This window comes from Phyllopteryx taeniolatus, chromosome 10 (assembly GCF_024500385.1).
Source record: "Phyllopteryx taeniolatus isolate TA_2022b chromosome 10, UOR_Ptae_1.2, whole genome shotgun sequence".
In the NCBI taxonomy this organism is placed as follows: Eukaryota; Metazoa; Chordata; class Actinopteri; order Syngnathiformes; family Syngnathidae; genus Phyllopteryx; species Phyllopteryx taeniolatus.
Genome location: NC_084511.1, coordinates 13109533 through 13135194, shown reverse-complemented (window position 1 = coordinate 13135194; position 25662 = coordinate 13109533). Strand labels below are relative to the sequence as shown.

At 41.9% G+C, this 25662-nt stretch overlaps 3 protein-coding genes across 5 annotated transcripts; 1 reads left to right on the top strand and 2 right to left on the bottom strand.

Moving 5' to 3' along the window:
* Positions 1–2162: 2162 nt before the first annotated feature.
* LOC133484452 (protein FAM53C-like) lies at positions 2163–17046 on the bottom strand. The gene is made up of 6 exons (XM_061787015.1): positions 16730–17046; positions 14841–15046; positions 14007–14012; positions 11100–11160; positions 10197–11023; positions 2163–6234 (listed from the first exon to the last, which is right to left on the bottom strand). Exons 2-6 carry the CDS (start codon positions 14916–14918, stop codon positions 5989–5991), a joined length of 1218 nt encoding a protein of 405 aa, XP_061642999.1. The 5' UTR covers positions 14919–15046; positions 16730–17046; the 3' UTR covers positions 2163–5988.
* A 169-nt stretch (positions 17047–17215) lies between these two features.
* On the top strand, positions 17216–20707 carry phykpl (5-phosphohydroxy-L-lysine phospho-lyase). The gene is made up of 13 exons (XM_061787010.1): positions 17216–17355; positions 17471–17589; positions 17701–17860; positions 18543–18617; positions 18696–18783; positions 18854–18970; positions 19043–19125; positions 19191–19416; positions 19526–19680; positions 19895–19984; positions 20054–20187; positions 20318–20358; positions 20571–20707. The coding sequence occupies exons 1-12, from the start codon at positions 17297–17299 to the stop codon at positions 20356–20358; spliced, it is 1347 nt and encodes a 448-aa protein (XP_061642994.1). The 5' UTR covers positions 17216–17296; the 3' UTR covers positions 20571–20707.
* hnrnpaba (heterogeneous nuclear ribonucleoprotein A/Ba) lies at positions 19621–25270 on the bottom strand. Of its 3 annotated transcripts, none has more exons than XM_061787013.1 (9): positions 24250–24406; positions 23647–23849; positions 23172–23340; positions 22929–23087; positions 22718–22849; positions 22551–22644; positions 22304–22468; positions 22118–22200; positions 19621–19645 (listed from the first exon to the last, which is right to left on the bottom strand). In XM_061787013.1, the coding sequence occupies exons 2-8, from the start codon at positions 23832–23834 to the stop codon at positions 22133–22135; spliced, it is 975 nt and encodes a 324-aa protein (XP_061642997.1). In that variant the 5' UTR covers positions 23835–23849; positions 24250–24406; the 3' UTR covers positions 19621–19645; positions 22118–22132. The 3 variants fall into 3 exon arrangements, with proteins under 3 accessions (XP_061642997.1, XP_061642996.1, XP_061642995.1); XM_061787012.1 differs by lacking the exons at positions 19621–19645; positions 24250–24406 and adding exons at positions 21376–21710; positions 25130–25270; XM_061787011.1 differs by lacking the exon at positions 19621–19645 and adding an exon at positions 21376–21710.
* Between the last annotated feature and the right edge of the window lie 392 nt (positions 25271–25662).

Sequence of the window (25662 nt, the reverse complement as noted above, 5' to 3'; positions counted from 1 at the left end):
GTAGCCGGCCCTGCTTAAAACATTGTCACAAAGTTTAATGACGACAACTGTTTGAACCTGCAATAAATGGATGCACTTTATCCAAAAGATAGTTATAAAATAAAAACACAGTGACGCCAATACACCACGGAACAGTTGTACTTTAGAGATTTCATCCATCCATCCATTTTCTACCGCTTATCTGAGGTCGGGTCACGGGGGCAGTAGCTTTGGCAGGGACGCCCAGTCTTCCCTCTCCCCAGCCACTTCATCTAGCTCTTCCGGGGTGATCCCGAGGCGTTCCCAGGCCGGCCAAAAGACATAGTCTCTCCAGCGTGTCCTGGGTCGTCCCCGGGGTCTCCTCCCGGTGGGACATGCCCAGAACACCTCACCAGGGAGACGTCCGGGAGGCATCAGAGTCAGATGCCCCAGCCACCTCATCTGGCTCCTCTCGATGTGCAGGAGCAGCGAATCTACTCTGAGATCCTCCCGGATGACCGGGCTTCTCACCCTATCTCTAAGGGAGAGCCCGGACACCCTGCGGAGGAAACTCATTTTGGCCGCTTGTATCCGGGATCTTGTTCTTTCGGTCACGACCCACAGCCCGTGACCGTAGGTGAGGGTAAATTGAGAGCTTCGCCTTTCGGCTTAGGTCCTTCTTGACCACAACGGACCGATACAAAGTCCGCATCACTGCAGACGCTGCACCGATTCGCCTGTCGATCTCCCGTTCCATTCTTCCCTCACGCGTGATCAAGACCCCAAGATACTTGAACTCCTCCACTTGGGGCAGGATCTCATCCCCGACCCGGAGAGGGCACACCACCCTTTTCCGACCGAGGACCATGGTCTTAGATTTGGAGGTGCTGATTCTCATCCCAGCCGCTTCACACTCGGCTGCGAACTGCTCCAGTGAGAGTTGGAGATCACGGGTTGATGAAGCCAACAAAACCACATCATCTGGAAAAAGAAGAGATGCAATACTGAGGCCACCAACCCCTCTACGCCTCGGCTACGCCTTGAAATAATCGGTGACAAAGGGCAGCCTTGGCGGAGTCCAACCCTCACTGGGAATGAGTCCGACTTACTGCCGGATATGCGGACCAAACTCTGACTCCGGTCATACGGGGACCGAACAGCCCATATCAGGGGGTTCGGTACCCCATACTGCCGAAGCACCCCCAACAGGACTCCCCGAGGTACACGGTCGAACGCCACAAAACACATGTAGACTGGTTGGGCGAACTCTCATGCACCGTCGAGGACCCTGCCAAGGGTGTAGAGCTGGAGAGATTCCCTTATATCTGAAATATCCACATTCAGAATATTTTGATTAACTATATGAGAGGTATAATATACTTTGATGAAATCCAACAAAAGAGGTGCATCAAAAATTCTGCCTTTACAGTTATAATGCTCCTGCTTGATTGACTGCAAGGGGAATAAATGCAAGTTCATTATTGTGTAGCGGTGCATTGCATCATGCTGAAAGCTGCTTATTGCACCACAGCACATAAAAAAAAACACACACACACACACACAGAGAGAGAGCGAGAGAGCGAGACATTTTCATGTCATTCTCTATCAAACTTTATTGGTACATAAATTGTGCAATATATTCATATCCAGAATATTTCCATCTGAAAACATATGCAAAGTCAACCATCTCGCTAAGGCCACCAAAAATATCATCTGCATCATTCGCCCATCCACACTTTGACTCAGTTCCATTCGCTTCACAGTCTATTTACACTGTGCCATACTGTAATGTGCTGGCTGCAGCATTTTTTGTAATTCAACAGGCTAGTCAAGTGTGTAACATACCCACTCCAAAGTATCTCAATCAGCACAAACTGAGACTGTGAAATTCATGAAGCTCTCTGAATGTCACATATAAGGCGTGGTCCAAACAGTGTCATCTACATTGACATTTAGAAACATTTGTCATGATCAAGCAACTTAAAAGAAACCACAAACATGAAAGAAAACTTAGTTAAAAAATTGAGGGAGCATTATTAACTACCATCTGCAGTGGTGGGGCACTTAAGAGGTGTTCCAGGTTTATCAAAATGGGTGGCAGAATCCTCCAAACAACATGCAGGAACAGAGCTCATCTGACTTGTGAATACTTTGCAGGTGTTTGTGAATACTTTGCAGGTGTGAGGGACATGTGAGAACTCTGAACAGCATGGATAAATGGACAAAGGGGGTTACTCATTAAGAATACTGTAAAAAAATAGGAAAAAAAACATCTGTAGTGAATGTGGGATTTCAGGAATTGCAGCTATATCTTGGAAAGCATTATGTGAAGCCTAAATGTACACACACCCAATAAGGATTACATCCTCCAGTAACAGCTCATACTGTTACATCCAAAGGGCTGAAGATCATGGCTTCCTCACAATTTAAAATTTAAGGATCTAACCACCTTCATAACTGTAACTACATTGCCAATCTTCGTATCTGCAGGAGAGCCCATTTTCGTATCTGCAGGAGAGCCCATTTTCACTCTTCTAATGAGGGTCCGTGTTACACGTGATTCATTGCCTGAGGCTAGAGTTATACTGTAAGCGGCCACAACATGCAAAGTTAGTTCCACAATGATTCAAGATTAGCTAAGTCTGTACAGTATATCCTCAGTGTGGACATGCATTGAATGGTCAATTAGGTACACCCACACAATCGATCCAGCCATCCATCCATTTTCAATACCGCTAATCCTGTTCAGGGGAAAAGGAGGCTATTCCAGCGAAAGGTGGACTACCAATCAAACTCACATTTACCCTGTCACTGAGTGGGTATTGAATCCACTCTGCCTGCACCGAAGTCAAGCGAATGTACCACTACACCATCAGTGGACTCCGCACACGCTAATGAGATCCAATACAAGAGCTGCACAAATAAGACCTCCTAGTGAGAAGCAATGTAGGGATTATTAACTTCTAGTCAGTATTTTCCTCTTTATTTTCAGTGAGGTGATTGGCATGTGTTGTGCTTGCATTTCAAATTAAACTGTCAAGTTTTGACTTTGCACCAGTAAAATGGCAATAAAGATGGCCAATTATCTGTCTGAAAGTGTCAGAATCCTAAAAACCAAGCATTGTCTTTCAAAAGTAAAAAATTATACAGCTCTTGTATTGGTTCGTATTAGACTGTAAACTGCAGGACAGTTGTATGGTGGTCTAATGATCATAGTCAGGAAATCCAGGATCAAATCTTCATTCGAACAGCTTCCACATCCCTATGTTAGGCTAACTGGTTACTCTAGATTGTCCATGGCTTAATGGATAAATACAGTGCCATGAAAAAGTATTGGCCCCCTTCTCCAATTCTTATATTTTTCCATAGTTTCCCCACTTCAATTTTTAAGATCATCAAACAAATGTAAATATCAGAAAAATATAACCCAAGTGAACTTAAAATGCTGTTTTTAAACAGTGATTTCATTTATTAAGGAAAATAAACTATTCAAAGTTACCTGGCCCTGTGTGAAAAAGTAATGGCCCCCTAAACCTAATAACTGCTCCTCAGCAGCAACAACTGAAATCAAGGCTTTTCCTATAAATGGCAACGTGTCCTTCACATCTCTGTGGGGTTATTTTGCCCGACTCTTCCTTGCATAATTGTTTGAATTCAGCAAAAATTGAGGGTTTTCAATCATGAATAGCTTTTTTTAAGGTCATGCCACTGCATTTCAAATCGGATTCAAGTCTGGACTTTGACTAGGCCACTCCAAAACCATTTTGTTTTTTTAAGCAATTCAGAAGTTGACTTGCTGGTGTGTTTTGAATCGTTACCCTGTTGCAGTACACAAACTGATAGCTAAACATTGTCCTTCAGGATTTTCTATTAAAGAGCAGAATTCAAGGTTCCATCAATCACAGCAAGTTGTCCAGGTCCTGAAGGAGAAAAAGCAGCCCACTACCAGCACGTTTTGACTGTTGGTATGATGTTCTTTTTGTGAAATGCTGTACTATATTTGCGCTAGATGTAACGAGACACACACCTTCCAAAAAGCTCAACTTTCATCTCGTCAGTCCATACAATGTTCTACCAAAGGTGTTGGGAATCATTCGGATGTTTTGTTGCAAAAGAAAGACGAGCCCTTGTTCTTTTTGGTCCGCAGTGGTTTTTGCATTGGAACTCTGCCGTGGATGCCATTTTTGCCAAGTCTCTTCTGTATTGCTGTGTCATGAACACTGACCTTAACTGAGGCAAGGGAGTACTGCAGTTCTTTTGAAGTTGTCCTGAGATCCCTTGTGGCCTCTTGGATGAGTCACTATTGTTCTCTAGGGGTAATCTTTGTAGGGAAGGTTCACTACTGTTCCATGTTTTCTCTATATGAGGATAATGGCTCTCCCAATGGGTTGCTAGAATCCTAAAGCTTTAGAAATGGCTTTTGTAACCATTTTCCAGACTGATGTCAATGATGCTTTTTTAGATGTTCTGTCCGACTTGATTTTGTCGGGACAGATTCTGTTTAAGTGATTTCTTGATCGAACAGGTCTGGAGGTAATCAGCCTTGGATGTGATCAGTGAAAATAAACCAAAAATTGTGATTAGCCACAATTTATAATTTAACAAGGGGATAATTACTTTTTCAGCAAAGGGCCAGTTAACCTTTCTTTAATAACTGAAATCATTTAAAAAGAGCATTTTAAGTTCACTTGGGTTATATTTGTCTATTTATATTTTTTGACAATCTTAAACAAAGTAGGGAAACTATGCAAAAATGTAAGAATTTGAAAAGGGGGGCAAATACTTTTTCACAGCACTGTGGATACTTTATTCGTCTTGCAAGGGAGTTGGACACAGTGGAAGACTTGTTAGCACATCCGCCTCATATTTCTGAGGACTGGGGTTCAAAACCGGCCTCTCCTGTGCTGAGTTTGCATGTTCTCCCTGTGCCTGCGTGGGTTTTCTCCGGGTACTCCGGTTTCCTCCCACATCCCAAAAACATGCATAGTTGGTTAATTGAAGACTCTAAATTGCACATACAGTAGGTGTGAGCATGAATGGTTGTTTGTTTCCATGTACATACAGTAGGTATGAATGCAAGTGTGAATGGTTGTTTGTTTCTATGTGTCCTGTGATTTGCTGGCGACCAGTTCAGGGTGTACCCCGCCTCTCACCCGAAGATAGCTGGGATAGGCTCCAGCACCCACCGCGACCCTAGTGAGGATAAGCGGTACAGAAAATGGATAGATTGATCTCGCAAGGGAAATTAGATAATGGTTATTTGTCAAATGTGCCATGAGACTGACTGGGGATCTGTCCAAGTACTACTCCACCTCTCCCCCAACATCAGCTGGGATAGGTGCCATTTACCCACAACTCTGAAGAGGACAAGCCGTATAGAAAACAGCTGGATAGTTTTGTGTACCTAGCGTGCTGACCATTGTGAACGTACACTTAGAAACATAAAACAGATTTTTCAGGGTACAGGACTGGTTTGCAAACATATTTTCCAACATTTTTTTAAATCTAGGGTTTAATCTAAATCTATATAGCAATCGTAAAATAGGATGTTGAGGGGTAAAGTTCTTCCAACATTGTTTGTACTGCCATGGGTGAGTCATCACGCCTGCTATTCAACCTACGGGGCATCTTATTTATGTCACTTTTCCAAAGGCTCAACATTGGACACATGAATGGCTGTCAAAATGTAACGCTCCTTAAAGCCAATCTACTGTCCTCAGCTCCAGAAAAGAATATTAAGACAAGTAATACACAGCCAACTAGCAGCACTACTTAAAATTTTAATAATTTACCGGCAGAAAGCCATAGACGGAGCCTGTCTTCACAAAAAGTTGTCAATTTCACTTTGGAGTGGTGCAAGAGGGGAGGCACAATAACACTGTTTTTTTTTTTTAACAGTAACTAGCTCTATAGCTCCAAACTGTTTTGATCTTGAGTATAGATATAAGCCTGAGGCAGCGAGCATGTAGAAGTGTGCTTAACATGGTAAAGGAAGCTGTTCCCACAGGAAGCAGCGTTTTCCCTCTATCATCAATTTTCTTCTATGAGGTTCAAGTCCAGTTCTGTGCAGTCTCTTTCAAAAAGCATATGGGCCTCAGTCGTCGCAGTTCTTTTAATTGTATCATCTTCGTCCTCCTCTTCACTTTCACTTAGTGGTCTGATGCTGGCTCGGCCCAGGAACTCTGCAGGCGAAAGAGAAGAGTTCTGCTCCACTTGGGAGTGCACCTGACCCATGCAACCACCTGTACCAGACACTAGGCCCTCACCGTTGCCAATCTGTTATGGAGAAAGAAGCAACATTGCTATTAAGTAGCTTGGCCAACATTGTTGGGGGGGGGGGATAAAAAAAAAATCTTTGACTATAACTAATTACATTCAAACGTGTTAAATGGGAGTCATCCATTGTGACTCTGATTACCCCCTCTGACCCCAAATAAATTTCGAATGTTTTGTGCTAACAGACTGGTATTTGAAACCGTCCTCCACCTTGACTAAGGCCCCGGTTCAGCTGAAGAAAAAAAACACCACAGAGCATGATTCTACCACCACCATGGCCTATTTAATCTTGTGAATGTTGGGACTTATTCCATAGTTCTGGCCTTAGAAATTATGTTTGTAGGAATACAATCCCTCCAGAATAGACTCAGTAATTTTAGGATAGTTTTCTGATGAAATGTTTTATTTTCAGGCAGATTTTGGCCCGCCCACATTTTGGACACATCAGCCTGTCATAACCTGACACGTAAAGCGCAGGAGGCAATTACATTTCCTCATTGAAACTCTATGCATTCTGCTGTGGAATTTTTGCCGATATTGAAAGTCTGGACGTTTGTTTGTTTTTTAAAAAACAATAACGCGTGATAATAGTGATAGTGAAACATGTTGGAAGGACTGTTGAAATGCCTCCTTGAGGAAAGAAGACAGCCACGTCGTCCCACGATGTAATTCTTGCAGATTCATTTCTGCATATATGAATTGGTTTCTTCAGATCAGTTTTGGATTGATTGGACCACAAATGCCTCTACGATGTTTGAAAAGAGTTCCTATGGATGTCAAAGGCATTTATGTAGTAGGCCTTGTGTGACAAGACGTGGGCGGACTTTGGCTGGGTGTCACGACGTCAGATAACAAGGGTCTCCTGGCTAAAAGAGTTATATCGCTTAATGTCCCAAAACTGCGACTGATCATCGCCAAAATGATGTATACATCCCTATTTATGCCCACTTACAATCAGCCTGGTATTTATGATGCATGGTAGCTTTTCCCTCTCTATTGATGATCATTTGAGAAAAAGGAACATGTGTAACCTCCATAAAATCCCAAATATTGGGCTTATTTTCAGAGCTTGAAGCTGCCATGAGTAGAGATGTCCATGTAAATTCTGGTGATGATTGGTGACAGTTTTGGGACCTTAAGAATAAGACATGATTGCTTGGGTTCATGAGGCTTGCAAGGATGTTGCGCTCGCCTTCCGTGTTTATATCCTTTTAATCGATAATACTAATAAATAAAAAAAATTTCAGCCCATTAAATTAGTGATTAAACATAATTCTGGGGTGATAGCTGTTGTTCATGTGAGAGTGCAACTATGTATGACAGCAATATAAGGTAAAATACCAACTTGAACAAAGTGGTGTTTGAAAACTCAAGCAAGCTATAATTTTTTCTTTTTTTGTATTTCCTGAAAAGTTGTCACTATGGAGGTGAGGGGATTCCACCAGAGCGCTACAATATATAAAATAATAGCTAATACTGCCACTATAGTAAAGTACATTATTTGTCCAAACCAGCTGTGCAGTAAATTTGGTCTCCACTTCTGCCACTAACGTCACACCAAGACATTGGGAGCGTGTCGATTTTGGAGATGAAAAAGGGGCGTTTCAAAGATAATTAGTTATTTACCAATTGCTCCAAATGTATTGACTTGATATTATTGGAAATGACTGCTAGCTTCATTTTCTTGAGCAAAACATACAAGATCAACTTGTTAATGACATATAGACCATTCAGACCTTTACTTCCTTCAACGGTTGGTATGGTGTTCTTTTCGTTATGATTAGGGTTGTGTTTGCGCCAACAATACCATTTAGAATTATGTAGAAAAAGTTCAACTGTGGTTTCTTTTTTTATTATTTTTTTCTTCAAAACACACTTGTAAATCTCCCAAGCATGTGGGAAAATGTGTTATGTCTGATGAAACTAGAACATCTGATTGGTGGTAGGTGAGTGTGCTAACTCCCTTATAATAAGAGCTTGCGATTGGCTAATTCTGAACACAGCCAAATCCCCAGTTATAAGAGGGTGTGCACGCTTGTGCAACCGCATCTCAGTTGTTCATCTTTATTTCTCTTCTTAAAATTGTTTTTAATTGAGTGGTACAGATTAGAGGTACAAAAATCAACAACTAATCGATTACCAAATTAATTGTAGTATGAATTACTAGTAATTGACGGAGTTGAACCGGAAGCAGCATCAGAAGTGTATATCAAACTTGTAATACTTCCTTTGCATTAATCAGTACCTAAGAACTAGCCGTTTCAGAAAGGTTTGAAAGTACATCACTCCCTCTCCTGTGATATTGTTTAATTGTTGATTTGTTTTTGTTTAAATCAATAAACTATCAAATAAAAAACAATAATTGGTTAATAAACAGTACACGAAAAAAACATTTTGAAATCAACGAATGCAAAATAAGATTATAGCTGATTATTTGAGTAATCGATAAAATAAGCAATAGAATAATTGATTTTAAAAATATTCTAGACTTTATATCCCCTGCTATATCAGGGTTCATCGTTCACTTCCCCGCATATTTTTTTTCTTTTTATTACAGTTTTTTATTGCCATCGCATGTGGGAAAGGAGAGCCACATACGCCAATGTACTTTTATGCCGCGACCTAAATGCAGGAGAACAGTAAAACAGTGATGAGCACACTTATGAAGAAGCTCACACCCAGACAAGCAGATGTGCCTGTCACACACCACCCCACCATCTGGGCCTTAAAAAAAGGCACATATTTACTCAGGCAATACGATTTTACAACAGTATTTTCTATACATTTTATACTTGCAATTTTTCTTTCTTTATTCAGATACGTTTACAATGGGTTTAAGAAGTGTCTCCGAGTGAATTTAAGTAATTATTTCATGTCTCTACAGGTATATTGTGGATTTTCATCTATTGCGGGTGGGTCCAGAACATATCCCCAGTGATAAATGGGGGTTCAAGGTGTGCATATGGACTGCAGGTATGTAATGCTTTTTTTGAGGCACCACACCAAAGGGGATCAGTGATGGTAAAGACAACCATCATAGAACCGGACTGCTATTTAGCATGAACTGATGAAGTCTGCACAGATGAGAGGGGAAATGTCTTCTAAGACAACCAAAACAGTCCAGTTGCGATCGATTCAATGCTCTAAGAATAAAATGACAATATTCACCGGCACACTGCTATTGAGGTGCGGCTATAGCATAGCGTGAAAACCAGCATACACGTCAACCATCCTCACGGCTCAATACAGTATGGCTAAAGTGACAAATTAAGAGGGATCAAAGTACAATTTTTTATGTTTTTACATGTTTTTACCCTCATGAGAATGTTAAAAAGCATCATCCATTAAGATGCTTCACTTTCAGCAATTATGCTTCTCCATTTGGATATACACTACATCCATGACGCGTCAAACGGCTTACTTTTATTATACAGCTTTTTACACATTTGACACAGTTAATGTTAAATGACAATACATTGCCTTCACAGTGAATGTTTTAAAAAGGCTACAGTTTGACCCTTGAATTAATTAATTCCATTTGTATTTTCTATGAAGGAATTCTACAGGTTGTGTTGGAAATTATTTCTTGAAACTGTATTTTCTCTCTAAGAAGCTGAATGATCAACACTCCCAATTCCTAGCATCCACACCCAAATGTAATAAAAAGTAGTTTACTTAATTATGCACTAGAGTAATTAGTAGACTGTTTTGTTTAATTGTCAGCCAAAACACTAGTGTAGTTTCTGTTTGGTAAACTGTTCTACATTCCAACAAAACCTGACTAATGTTAGTGAGTGGTATTGTTCCACAAGTTATGCATGAAGAGTGTATCAAAAATGGGTAAGGGAACCCGAAATAGCTGAAAAATAAATAAACCCTGTGTAACCAGACCCATTTGTAACAATTACTGGGACAGTCAGGTATATGATTATAGGGCATCGTAAAGAGCAAATCAAGCTAACCTGTGTCATCTTGCTGAAGTCGAGTCCCGGCCTTGGGCCAGGTAACACATCTGGGTCGTGGCGCCGCTTCAAGCGAGGTTTGCGCATGTCGCAGGGCTGTGAGTGGCATCGTGGTAGTGCTTGGTGCAGGTCGTGTCGAGAGGAGGATGGTGTGCTGCAGGCTGAAGTTGGGGAAGGAGACAAAGCTGGGCACTCCATACCAGAGCAATATGTCAGACAAGAAGTGTGGGCCAGGTGAGGGTGCTGGGAGAACACAGATGTGTTCAGAACTTGGAAAGGAGACAGGGAGTAGCGGCGGTGTGACACTGAGTGACCAACTAGGGGAGTCGGTGATGAGGAACAAGAGGATGGGGTAGCAAATGAGGAAGAGCAGGCTGTTTTCTGTGAGTCACATGGGTCCCATGGAAAGCTCCATGACAGTGGAGAATCAGCAGATAGTGCTAAGCTAAAGAAAGTAGGGCTCGAAGAGGAATGTAGAGAGGATGACTCATAGAAGGTCCTGGGGCCACAAAGAGGCAGCGAGCTGGCAACTGAGTTTAAAGGAGACCTTTCTATGCTTTGGCTGGCACGTTTTACTGGGGTCCAAACTTTGGATGCACTAGGATGCCACGTGGAGCGGCACTGAGATAGGTCCTCCGGAACAGAGAGGGAGCGACAGTGGCGTTTTGGAGGGGGTGGTGGAGGGGAGCTCTGGAAAGCGTTGGCTGTTATGGAAACCTCAGGTCCATGCTGAGGTTTTCCCACTTGGTAAGGCCATGTGGAATCCAGGCCACATGTTGCATCCACAGGTTTGGCTTTGAAAGATGGCTTTGTAGCAAAACTGCTCTCTGGAAATGCCAAGACAAAACGTGAGACAGATTGTCATACCTTACAAATGCATCACTTACACTTCAGTGAACTTGCCTTGCGCTGATTTGCATGCACTCCAGGAGATAGTGGGGCTGGACCCTAATGCAGGTAGTGTCTGAAAAAAAACAAGTAAAACTTAAAAGTAAAGCCAAAAAAAAAACTTAAGCCACCTTTCCACAAAGCAATACACTTCAGTTCATTGCAAATTAAATCCTAATCAGGCTTGTTTTTCCACCATGAGTGTGTTGGCAGGATGGTAATAGCTTTTTCAGCTATAGAGGATGACGACATACCATACAAAACAGACTGAATGTAATTGTCCTGTAATTAATTAAAGAAAATAAATAACTAAGGATGGGCATTTGACTGCATTTCTTTGATTTACTACGGAGGAAAAAAAAATAGTCACATAATTTTTGTAAATATTTGACCTGTGATGTGAAAATCTCTCTGGATGTACTAAACTCCTGTTTTTATGCCAGTTTTGTATTTAGCAGTATAATGGAAGAAGCTGAAGTAGTGAAGAAGTAGCTCAACTTTACATGGCTGACATAATGTCCTTTGCAGCACAACCTAATTGAGACTGAATCAACATGCCTACGTTGGTTGCAGCTAGGGTATTATACTGCACCTGGTGGTAAAGTCATGCACACCAGGTGCCACAATGAGGTAATCAAGTTTCACAAACAGTTTAATTCTTTACATCCATCCATTTTCTGAGCCGCTTATCCTCACAAAGGTCGCGGGAGTGCTGGAGCCTATCCCAGCTGTCATCGGGTAGGAGGCAGGGTACACCCTGAAGTGGTTGCCAGCCAATTGCAGGGTACATAGAAAAAAACAACCATTCACACTCACATTCACACCTACGGGCAATTTAGAGTCGTCAATTAACCTACCACGCATGTCTTTGGGATGTGGGAGGAAACCGGAGTGCCCGGAGAAAACCCACGCAGGCACGGGGAGAACCCCGGACCTCAGAACTGTGAGGCAGACGCTCTAACCAGTCGTCCACCGTGCCGCCTTAATTATTTACATTCTATTAAATTATGTTATTACTATATTTTTATAAAGTAAAATATTATATAGTGCGGCGGCACGGTGGACGACTGGTTAGAGCGTCAGCCTCACAGTTCTGAGGAGCGGGGTTCAATCCCCAGCCCCGCCTGTGTGAAGTTTGCATGTTCTCCCCGCAAAAAGGACTTGCTGTCACTGTGCTCACGCAGCCAGCGTCTTATCAGGGGTGGTGCTGTGTGGGGACTAAGGATAAGGAGGGGCTGGGCACAGGCAGCGTTATTTAACTAAACATTTTTTGGCCTAGGAAAAAAAATGTCAGAATGTCTAAAGAGAGGACATATTGGATGCCTGGATATTGCCACGTCGCCTCAGGAACACTTGAGAAATCCACTGTCAGTTAACACAGTTCATCGCTACATATAAAAATGCAAGTTTAAAATACTATATAAAGCGAAAGCCATATATCAACAACACCCACGAATTCCGCCGGCTTCTCTGAGCCCAGGCTCATCTGTGATGGACTGAGGCAAAGTGGAAAAGTGTATTGTCGTCTAATTAGTCCACATTTCAAATTTTTGGGGGAAATTATGGATGTTGTGTCCTCTGCAACAAAGAGGAAAAGGACCATCTGGATTGTTATCAGTGCAAAGTTCAAAAGCCAGCATCTGTGATGTATGGGGGTGTGTTAGTGCGCAAGGGATGGGTAACTTTCACATTTGTGAAGGCGCCATTAATGTTGAAAGGTACATACAGGTTTTGGAGCAACATATGCTGCCATCCAAGCGACGTCTTTTTCAGGGACGTCCCTGCTTATTGCAGAAAGACAATGCCAAGCCACATTGCACACATGTTACAACAGTGTGGCTTCTTAGTAAATGAGTGAGCGTACAAGACTGGACTGCTGGCCCTGTCTCCCATTGAAAAAGTGTGGCGCATTAAGAAGCACAAAATACAACAACGGAGACACCGGACCATTGAGCAACTAAAGTTGCACATCAAGCAAAAATGGGAAAGAATTCCACCTCCAACGCTTCAACAATTAGTTTGTCAGGTGCACTATATATAATCAGAAGAGCATGTGTCAGAGTGTGACATGCGCAAAATCACGTAAACGTCAGGCCATTTATCATGATTTACCACAGTAGTTGGAATTGTTTTTATACTTTTATTAAAACAACAGCTTGATAAGAACAAAAAAAACAAGATCGCATATACGAGCTCTGGTTGGAAGCCGCCATATTTACGTGCGTAAATGATGACGTCACCGCACATTTATGTCAGGGTAGAGCATGCACATACAGAGTACATCGGCTCCCAGTTTACGTGATGAAAATTGACTTCTAATTGGTTTGGTAAAAGGAATATTCCACCCCTGTAAAACCAAATGAAATTTCATTTAAATTCAGCCTCCATCCATCCATCCATTTTCTGAGCCGCTTCTCCTCACTAGGATCGCGGGCGTGCTGGAGCCTATCCCAGCTGTCATCGGGCAGGAGGCGGGGTACACCCTGAACTGGTTGCCAGCCAATCGCAGGGCACATAGGAACAAACAACCATTCGCACTCACAGTCATGCCTACGGGCAATTTAGAGTCTCCAATTCATACATGTTTTTGGGATGTGGGAGGAAACCGGAGTACCCGGAGAAAACCCACGCAGGCACGGGGAGAACATGCAAACTCCACACAGGTGGGGCCGGGGATTGAACCCGGGTCCTCAGAACTGTGAGGCTGACGCTCTAACCAGTCGTCCACCGTGCCGCTGGATTCAGCCTGTCTACCTGAAATGGTTATCGCTAGCACGCTAATGCTAATCGCAAATGCTAGCTGTTTAGCTAAAGCTAATTTTGGATACGTTCAGAAAATCACTCCAAACGGAATCTCTACACTACGGAACGTTCAGAAACTCAAAGCATTGTTGGAGTGTGCCGTTCAGTTATTCAGAGCACCACACTCTGGGATTGCCGGAGCGCAATTCCGCCGCTCTGACTGAGGAGACAGAGCGTCAGGCAGGACAAGATGTTTTACAGGCACAACTGACACATTCAATATGGCGGACGCACTGACATATCACTGCCAATGGCCAACACGCGTGTTTGTAAATTTATAGAAAATGGAGCGCGCTCTGCCTCTCTGAACACTGCACTCTCAAAGCTCAGTGAAAGCGTCAGATGGAATTTCTGAACGTACCCTTTGTTGTCTCAAATTTTTTACAGAGTTTATACTATACACTCTGTACGACATGCATTTTAAGGATAGAAGTCCAGCCCCCATAAATGAGGACGAAATGCATGTTTGTAGTAAAAAAATATATATATTTATTTATTTATTTATTTTTTTGGGTGGGGTGGGGCGATGACCCGAATACTGGACGAAATATCTATAGGATAATCGATTCTAAAAAGATTTGATAATGACAGCCCGAGTGAATATTAAAAAAAAGAAAATCAGTTTGAACATTAAATATCAAGTCTTTGTCATTTATTCCATTGAATTTAGGTTGAAAAGGTTTTGCAAATCATCATATTCCGTTTTTACAACATCCCAACTTCACTGGAATGTGGGTTTGTACATCCAGTAATGTGTTATGTGCTGTTGTGGGCAAAAGTATAAGGTAGTTGGGTGGTATTTAGTGTAAAATACAATACCACACATGCTAAATTATGAGTGTACATAGTCTCAACCATGTATATTTCAAACTCTTCACAATGGAAAGGTAATAAAATATTACCATACCAAACTGAACTGAACCACCATGAGCCTAATTGAAACAAATTACATACCACATTCACGGTGAAAGCCTGGTGATAAGGTTCTTCCAAACTCTGCTTTCGGAGCTGCTCTGTGATAAGTGTCACCATAATGGTAGCGCTGATCCAGGAACAGACATGCAGAGCCGTTTTGTCATACACTTGGCATAATTTATACCATGTCCCCACGACACCTCATTTGGTTAGACTGGTCATCATCATCTTCATTTTCATTTTACCTAAAGGGAGATGAGACAAATCATTTCAGTGGAGCCTCAACTTTAATTGACCAGCAATTTAACATATAGAATATTCTAGTATCTTCAGGTCTTGAATCTGTGAAAACCTGGATAAAACATTCTCTCTGGTGCAGATAAGCCCACAAAAAGTGAGTGTCTGAACTCAGGAGTCTCCAGCAAGGAGCAGAAGTTCACGTTCACAAAAGCAGAGAGCACACATGGAACGAGGAGACCCAGAACAAAGAAACACTTCACATTCCATCATGGTCAATTGGTAAGTGAGCATTGCAATCTCTTATTACTTGAACAAAAATCACAAACTATGGTCACAGCAAAGAACCAGTAGACCAAGTCCCAAGTAGAAAGCCTTTGGATGAAAACGTGTGAGTCAAAGTTGGTTGGGTCAGCCTAAACAGATAACAGCAATTGTGACTTGTGGAGAAAACCGAAAGGGGGAGGGAGAGACTAAAAAAGGGGAGAATGGGGGAAGTGTGAGGAAAATGAATGGGGACAGGGGTTGGAAGCATGCCATAGAATCTTAAACAAGACGTGCAAAGGAATTATGACAAAGTATGCAGCATTGTAACAAGACAACTGCAAAATACTTGGATACATCTATTTTAAAAAAATACAACCTGTGCTTTGATTTAAAAAAAATAAAATAAAAAATGTGTTCCTCTGTGTCCAAATAAACCAATGAGATCAAATAATTACCAAATCTGGAAACTTCTTCAAAAAACGTTACCATGCCTAACCAAATTGTTGCATTACAGTCCAAACTACAAATAGGATTATAATACTGCAACTAATGGTTTCTACAGCAGCCAGTAAATATGACACACATATTTTATTTGTTCTACAAAGTACACATTGTGTTCAAAGTCCAGGTTAAAACTGATGACAATATTAAACTGGTACAATATTGTCTGATTCAACACTTAGTGTTGGCAGTCAGATGTGGCCTCGAGGGCCTTCCTCCTGAGGGCAAACATGTCAGACAAGGCAAGCTTTTTCACCAGGACATAAGTATGCAGACCAGGCAGGCACTCACAAATAATCTGAGTCGAGACACTAAGAGTCTTGCTGTAACTATTCAGCCCGGTTGTATGCACAAATTCAAGTCCATCTCAAAATAATGATGACACAACATGCAGCAACAATTAACTGATCTAATAAAGCGACTGGCAGCACAGAAGATCTTATAATTTAGAGAATTTACAACGTTTTGCGTAGTTTTTTGTGCTCGAGGGACATTAAACATTCAATCAATACATCTTAAACATCAACTTCAAGGCAACTTTTCGTCACTGTCAAAACACAAAGTATTTGCTATCGCCCCCCCTGTCTTTATTTTTTCATTTAATTTTTGGTTTTTTTAATCGGATACACGGTGTCTGCTGAGCAAAGTTGGCTCAGCAGCACGATGCAGCTCGTGCAACACAACTTAGCAGTCGCCCCTGCTACCCAGCTCGTAGGATAACAAGTGTCCCTACTATTGACGTTATATCGTGATATTCGGCTCATTGTATGTCTGAAAGCTTGACATTATACACAACTACTGCTATTATTCTTAAAACAACATGGCGTGACGGAATAAGCACGTTCGAGCAGATATGGCCGCGTTGGCTAGCTTTACGCAGCTTACTGGCGAGCTAGCGTGCTACAGCTGTCCTGATGTATTACCTTCTTTCTGCGTTTCCTTAGCAACCGAAGCTGCACACAGTACACCGGATGAGATGTGCTGGGCGGAGTATTTATATAGACTCCGGACGATACCATTACGGGGTGATACTGTGTTAAATGGCACTATTAGAGGACACCGTAAGCACTATTTCTATTGTAAAAAATTTTTTTAAATTATAAACAGGATTATAATCATTTATTTTCTTGATTTTAGCTCGTAACCACACGGACGACATTTACTCTGTATGTCTTCTATCCAGATCCTAGTTAGACTTTTCCATAAAGAGCAGCCAAAAACGAAGGCGGAAATGTCGTAACGAGTGGAGCATTGTGTGCGTGTGTGCTTGACGAAAAGCAGACGTAATTTTGCTACGTTTCCTGTTTCTGCGTAGATGTCAACGTTAGTAACACATTTATAACGCAAGCTGATTAGTTGACTTCGTGTGTCTACGACAGTCGACTACTGACTGACGCATGGGCAGTTGGTCTCAAGACTTGGGGAACTCAGAACGTTTAGCAATTTCTTGACAGCGTTTCGATTGTTTCGTGTAGCACTGACAAGAAGATATGGCTTCAAAGCTACTCACAAAAGAGGAAACCCTGACAATGAGGAGACGATTGATCGGGTAACTACTTTTCAAGAGAAAAGAAACGTGCCGTAACTGCTGACGTGTAACCCCTACGGCAGTTAGTTATCCCATCGCGTCATGTGATAACTGTTATTTATTTATTTGATTGCAGGCAATCGTGCAGACTTTTTTATTCAGACGATCCTGTCAAAATTGTAAGAGCAAAGGGGCAATATCTTTTTGATGAGAACGACAACCGCTACCTGGACTGCATCGGCAATGTTCATCATGGTAAAGTATTTACTATGCGGTGCATAGGTCCATGTTTTTTTTTTTTTTTAAATCAAACTGCATGCCAAACTACTGCTACCTAGTGGCAACAATGACTCTTGTGCACTGTAGTGGGTCATTGCCACCCTAGTGTTACCAAGGCTGCAGCAGAACAAATGGACCTTCTGAACACCAACACCAGATTCCTGCACGACAGTTTGGTCATATATGCAGACCGCCTGGCTGCCACCTTGCCCGAGAGACTGTCTGTCTTCTACTTTGTCAACTCTGGGTAGGTAAGAGTATATAATACCAAATGTGGCCTCACACTTTAAAGGGTATCCGGCTTTCGGGGAAAATTTCAGGATGAACCTAAAATGCAATGTACCTGTTATGGGTGACCTTAATTTGACCTCCTCTGAACTTTTGAATGCACATGTCCCAACTGTTCAGTGCTGTAGTACATTTTGCACTACTTGATATTTTCTAACAAGTAGCTGAACAGCAACATTTACAGCAGAGTGTCCACTTCTGTACCTTTCTGTGACTCTTCCAGTCGGTTGCAACGTGCTGATTACACTATAAGCTCAGTGGCTACTTCCCTCTGAGAACAACCCATTAGCCTCACAATGGCAAGGTACTGTTGATAGATTTGTAGGCATCGTCTTGAGCTCATGATATCAATGGGTGAAGAGCATGATTAAAAGGGCGGTTTCGATATACACTCTAATTGAACCAGAAAATGTACTGATCGATTAATAGATTAAACTCATGTTTTTTTGCCATTCAGCTCCTTGTCAACTGGTGCAAAAAGTACTGAAACATTACAGTTTCACATGTGCATTCCCAAGTTTAGATATATAGTGCATTTTAGGTTCATCCTGACTTGACCTGAAAGCCCAATTAAGTATTTGCTGCTTGAGAGTAGTGTAATTTTGTCAGTAAACTTACATTCTTTTTTTTTTTCCTTACAGCTCCGAGGCCAATGATCTTGCACTACGCTTGGCCCAGCAGTACACTCAACACGAAGATGTCATTGTGCTCGACCAGTGAGGATTCCTTTACAACACATTAAATTCATCTTCTCGCTTGTGACTCATCAGTATAAAATATGAATCTCCTTGTAGTGCATACCACGGTCATTTAGTGTCCCTCATCGACATCAGTCCATACAAGTTCCGGAAATTGACAGGACAAAAAGAATGGGTTCATGTGGTGTGTAAATATTTGATTATAAAAACTGCTGAAACGTGTTTTGTTGTTAAATAATGTTTCACCATGTCAGGCACCCTTACCAGATACCTACAGAGGCATGTACAAAGAGGATGAGCTGAATCCAGGCCAAGCTTATGCAAATACAGTCAAGAACCTAATAGAGGAGGTGCACAAGAAGGGTCGCAAGGTGACATAAGCAAATGAGCCACCAAAGGCAGTAACAGTCATGCAACCGCAATATTATTTCCATTTGTCACAGATATCTGCCTTCTTTGCCGAATCAATGCAAAGTGTGGCAGGACAAATCATTTTGCCGCAAGGATACTCATCTAAAGTTGCAGAGTAAGTCTTCCTTTGCTTAATACGGCATCAGTACAAGGTTCCACACTTTGCTTCGCTTTCCACAGGTATGTTCACTCAGCAGGAGGGGTGTTTGTGTCAGACGAGGTGCAGACCGGCTTTGGACGTGTGGGAAGTCATTTTTGGGCGTTTCAGCTGCAAGGAGCAGATTTTTGTCCTGACATAGTAACCATGGGCAAGCCGATGGGCAACGGGTATCCCATTGCATGCGTGGCAACTACAGTGGCGATAGCTAGCGCTTTCACCGCCAATAAAGTGGAGTACTTCAATACGGTAATTGTGATTTGTTGTAACATTCGATACATAAATTAATACATTTTTGCATGCTTTTTCTGTGGCTTTCTTTACAAAGCAAAAATGTATAATGTTCAATTTCTTGCAGTTTGGAGGGAACCCAGTGTCTTGTGCAATTGGCCTGGCCGTCCTTGATGTGATAGAGAAAGAGGATCTGAGAGGAAACGCCAAAAGGGTCGGGGCACATCTGAAAGATTTGTTCACAAAGCTGAAAAGTCGACATAAAATTATTGGAGATGTTAGGTAATGGCGCAATATGTTAAGGTGTTGGAAAGTCAAACAAAAACTATTCATTTTATGGTGACTAGTGTACATGAAGTAAACCAAACCTCTATGCTTAGCTAATGTAGTCATGAGTTCCCAAAACCTTACATAAATTGTAAATCTATTAATTTTCCCCCACCTTTTTACTAGACGCAATTAGTACTATTGTGTTAGTAATTTTGCAATTTTACAGAGGTGTGGGACTTTTTATGGGAGTTGAGCTGGTAGAAGACAGAGAATTGAGGACACCTGCTACCAAAGCAGCAGCACAGGTGGTGCAAAGGTAGAAGTGCGAAACCAGTTCTGCTTGAATTTTGCTGAGATTTTATTCTTTAACATGTCTCTAATTCAGGCTCAAAGTAGAAGATCGAATCTGTGTCAGTACAGATGGCCCATGGGAAAGTGTCTTGAAGTTTAAACCGCCCATGTGCTTCAATATGGAGGATGCTGAGCTGGTGGTGCGGTGCATTGATCGCATCCTCACAGGTTAATACCACCAGCAACACAAACATTGGGTCTTACAGGGTTTACTCAACGAGATACCCTCAACACAATATCTGCTTGATTTCAATGACATTGAAGCCATACCCTTAACATGACTTGTACTATCTCCTAGACATGGAAGCCAATCTGAAACTGGAAAAGGAAGACATCTAGGTTTGTTGATCCTGTGTAAAATGTTTTAATTTGATCCAAACATTTCAGACGGTCACATTCATTAAGGTCAGAGGTAGATATCTATCTGGCAGGTAAAGCTCAATTTCACACATTGCCATTGTCCCAATAAGAAATTAGGAAATGTCAAATCAGAAGCAACTAAGAGCAGTTACAATACTGATATACTTAATGCATTGTTTTGTTTTTTACAGGGACTATGCACCATTTCTGCAAGACTGCAATGAGCAGATTCAATCCATTTGGAGTCAATACCTAGTTCTACAACTACAGTACTTTTTTTTTAACCAAATTCAATTGAAGTAAACAGACGTGTCCTTTTTAATACTTAGCAATGTATTATAATTTGCCTGAATCACTTTCAATACACGTGTTGAAGATTAGCACTTACCAGACCACACTCACACTAATGTTCAAGTATCGCAGTTCCACATCTAGTGGGTTGAATATTAACACTGCAGGTGGCGAAGCCCTCTCCCACAGCTTCCCAATGAGGCATCCGTCGCGATGTTCACATTACTCCGGATATATTGAGCAAGCCACTTAACAGTACAATACATTTAACATTAACTTTACAAATAATAACAAATAGATCCATTTGTAATATAAACCAAAAGTTTATTTCTACCAATTTGCCCAAGACACTAGAGGAATGAGTATCCAGTGAGAGAGAGGGGGTACCCTCATACATTTAACAGGCTTGCATTGAGTTGTATTACACTAGTAAAGCCACTTAAAATTGCAGACACGATCGGGGGAAGAATCTCCATAAAAGCAAAAAAAATAAAATAAAAAAAATAATAAAAACAAGAACAGAAAAAAACAATATGCTGGTTGTCTTAATCTACTAGGCCATCTGCAAACATTCACATGACACGCTTACAATGAACCCTTTGATTTGTTTAAATCCCTTAAATTTTGCCTCACCCCACACCCGAAGCCATGCAACTTGCATCCAACAGTCAGCATGGGAGAACATGACTAAAGATCTAGGAACACTGAAAGAAAAAAGCTAAATTGTTTTATTTGTGAGCTTTAAAAGCTCTTGCTCCTGTTTGTAAATCCAGTAGACATGTAAAAATACAACCATACAATACATTAGATTCAAAAAGGTACCAAAAAGTACAGTAAAAATAACACTTCCATCACTGGAAATGTAAATGGACAAAACAATATAAAATAAAAAGTGGAAAAGTGACATTTGCTTCCCCAATTCCTCACTTGATCTGTACAAATGGAGCATGAGTCCAAATTTCTGCCAACTCCAAAGGAAAAGCCAGAGCCCATGTTCGCTGTGGTCAGACCATGGATCTCTTTTCTTATTTACGTTAGACCTTAAGAGAAAAACACGTTGCTTAGCATTACTGAGAATAAACGAAACGTGGCAAGCAGTTACACAAAGACAGACAGGGTGCATGAGTGAGTTAAACGAGTCAGTGAATGAACAAAGATTTTCCGGGGGTAAACAGAACCGGAAGCAATTACACCAAGGTGAAACGTCCTATTCTCAACCACCACCAGCTCAACCCTTATCGATCAAGTAGTGTTTGTAGGGATGCATCTTAAGATGACAGGTGGAATGGATCCAGACCCCATCAAACAAACTACACTAGCCCCCACCACAATGTTGGAATGGAATTTGAATAGATGGAGGTCTTTGGGGGGGAGGGGGGGAATCAAGAAGGCACCAATGGTAAGAGCTATATTCTCATACTACCACGGATGATGCAAAAATGCATACCTGCACTACGTGTGATCAGTATGGCTTGTAGCTACTCGGGTGGCCACGTCTTGGAGTTTTCCCATAGCTTGTATTGCCCTGGTCTGGAGGACAAGAGAAAAAGGGACTGAGTTCTGTACAACAAGGAGGACCAAGAAAATAAGCTTCTCCCAGTCGCGATTTCCCTCAGGGGCACTTATCGCTTACTGTAATCGTAGCCACCCCCATAGCCGTAATAACCACCAGAGTAGTCATAGCCTCCATAGCCGCCATAGCCTCCATAGTTTTGCTGTCCATAGCCTCCATAGTTCTGGTTGTAAGCACCTTGGTTCCAGTAGTTGTAACCGCCTTGATTCCAGTTTGGGCCCTGGCCTATAAACACAAAATGGAGGCATTGAGCCACATTTCTGCACCAAGGCACAGCACCGGAAGGGATTCTTTCAAAGATGCTCACCTCCACGGCCCCTACCGCGCGCGCCGCCGTATCCACGAGCGCCATACTGCTGCTGCTGGTAGACCTCTTTGGGTTGAGCTATTTTAATTTCACACTGCAACAGAACACATTACTACATCAGAGAGAGAATCAATACATCAGAGAGAGAAAAAAAAAAGTGATCTCACCTTGCTGCCACCAACAGTGTGGTATTTTCTCTCCATGACTTTCTTGACATGACCCTCATCTTGATAGGTGATGAATACAAAACCCCTCCTCTTCTCAGTCTTTGGATCTTGGGGAAGCTCAATAGTCTCGATCTATACAGAGTTAAATACAGTGGCTTAACCTGCAAATTTCAAGTTATATTCATTTACCAGCACCAATTTGGGATCTTACCTCTCCAAATGTTTTAAAGTAGTCCTCAATGACCTCCTTCGCTGTGTCTGGGTTAAGACCCCCCACAAAGATTTTCTTGACTGGATCCTTCTTCATGGCCATAGCCTTCTTCGGGTCAATCTGTCGCCCATCCAGTCTGTGTTCCTTTTGTTCAAGAACCTAAAAGAATTCAGAGTATTGGATGCAACAAGTGCACTAAACAATTAAGCTTCTTCATGACCCCCCCCCCCCCCCACTACTCACCTTGTCTACGCTGACAGACTCTTTGAAAAGAATGAAACCAAAGCCTCGTGACCGGCCTGTCTGCTGGTCAATTTTGATGGTGCAATCTGACACCTCGCCAAATTTGGAGAAGTAATCTTTGAGATCCTTCTTGGTTGTGTCCCAGCTAAGGCCACCGACAAACATTTTCCTAAATGCAAGAGATAAATGGGGTAATAAAGACGTGGGGGATTGTAAATGTACACGCTGTTCCAGAGTAGTGCTTACATTAGTACATTGGGTATTTAGTTTTAATTAACAGTATTTCGATTGAAATAATAGTAGAGGAGCTCAAACATTTGGTGATAGATGCAGCCCACATAGGAACGCCCATCCCCCCACACGCTCTGCACATGGCGCCAACAAAGGCCGGTTGAACAAAGAACACTAACGCACCAAAACGCCGCTTCACCGCGAATATGAAATATTTACATGTATATTCCATTTTCATACTCACCCTGCATCTTCCTCGCCTTTACTCGCGTCTATTTGTCCACCCTCCGTGCCGCCGTTTTGCGAATTGTCGTCGGCCCCATCTCCTTCACCTAAGGCGTTCGCACCGGCCTGGCCGGCTCCATTGAAGTCATCGTCGACTTCGTGGCCGTTTTCGGACGTCTCCATGTACTGCTGCTCGATCTCAGCCATGTTGTGATTATACACCTTGACGCACAAGGCAAAATCGTTTAAGTACGTCGAATGCGTTACATCCTTTTGGCATGCGGCGCGCTCGTAGCCATTTGCTAATGCACACGCATTTCCCACCATTTTGACTGGCACCGTTTCCTTCAATTTGACGGTTAAAAACTGCCATTTGCGATTGCTCGCTGGTGAACTGGCCGTAACTATTACAGCGTAGACCACGATTCGACTACACAAAGTAGAACATATTTCTCACGAATATAAATACAAGTATTAGATGTTCAATTGATATTCGCAGTTACGTAACGCACAGGCCGCGCAAGCCGCATCGTGGGCCTAGTAATTATTTTCGCACCATCTACTTAACAGAAATTTTAAAAAAATATCAACAATTGTAATCGAAAAAAAATTAAGTACTTACTTGTCAATTCGGGGGGGGGTAGGACAATCTTTAAAGTAAAACGACGCAGCCCCGCTTGCTAATCACGAAGCCGGAGTGCTCTGTTTAAGATGGATTCTTCCACACGACGACGACGACTTGTGGTGGTTTTTCTAGAGCCGGTGGGGCGGAAACGTCATTTCTATGGAGACGCAGTCCGATTGGTCGATCATTGCTGCCATTCACAACACTGACCAATCATATACGCGACGCCTTCTTTTCGTCACTATCAAGCCAAAGAAAACGACTTCATGTATTTTTTTTTCCATTTAGTGGATGCGAAATCTTGTACACTATTCTGCACGCTTCACTCAGGCTTGGCAATAAAATATACTCTAATTTCATACAGTAAGTCCAGCCTTAATAAAGACGCATACATACTTACACTGCTTTTTGTATCACCGGGGTATTATTTTACCATCCATGCCAGTTTGGTCTTTTTTTTTTTTTTTTTTTTTAAACCATCCTTTGACTGTTCACTTCTAACTTGTAGCTAACGTCCCAACCTAAAAGTGTTAGTTGCAAAGTCCGTTACTGTTTGTCATCCGCCCGCGTAGGAGTGAGACGGCAGCTCCAAGATGGCCGCTCCTCCTAGCTGCAGGAAGTGAAGCCGGAGTGGTTTCATGTTTTGTTTGCTGTCTGTGGCCACATCTGTCGGCGACATTCGGAGTATCGTCCAGTCGCCTATATTTGTCACGCACACAAGGGCGTGTTGCTTTTCGAGCTGAACTTGACTCAATATTATGAACTGGATAACAAATGCTAACTGCTAACATCCCCATTACAAACCCCCACTACTCAGACATCGGTTTTGTTTTACAGCAAATTAATATTTTTGAACAACATGTAATAAGCAACTTGCCTTCAAAAGTGGTCAGGGTTGGACAATGTGCTTCGCATGTGTAGCGTCGACCTTAGTTCGTGTGTTGAAGGTTGTGTGAGTACGCTGCACTGTGAGCGTCTTTACGTAACAACTCTTTGATGTCTGTGACGTAAAGAAATTTTTTTTTTAGATTTCTCTGCAAGAGGCAAATTTGAAATAAAACTGTCACTTTTGAGGACATAGCCTGGGGAAACGTGCCTTGCTTTAACCATACAAATATTGCATCCATAACTAAATGAAGTCCATATTCAAAGTCTTTTTTAATCACCAAATTTGTGGATGTGGACAACTCTTGAATCGTTTGGGGGCATGTTGATGAAACTATTATGTATGACTATTTTTCTAATATAATGTCAAGTCATTTTGGTCAAATGTGACTTGTTAACATGATTGTTTTTCCTTGAAAGATACATGTTAATATGACAATAAGAACACAAATATCAACCATTTGTAGGATTTATTTTTGTTTGGGAAATTATTTTTACACCAAGTACCACCTCCAAAAATGATTG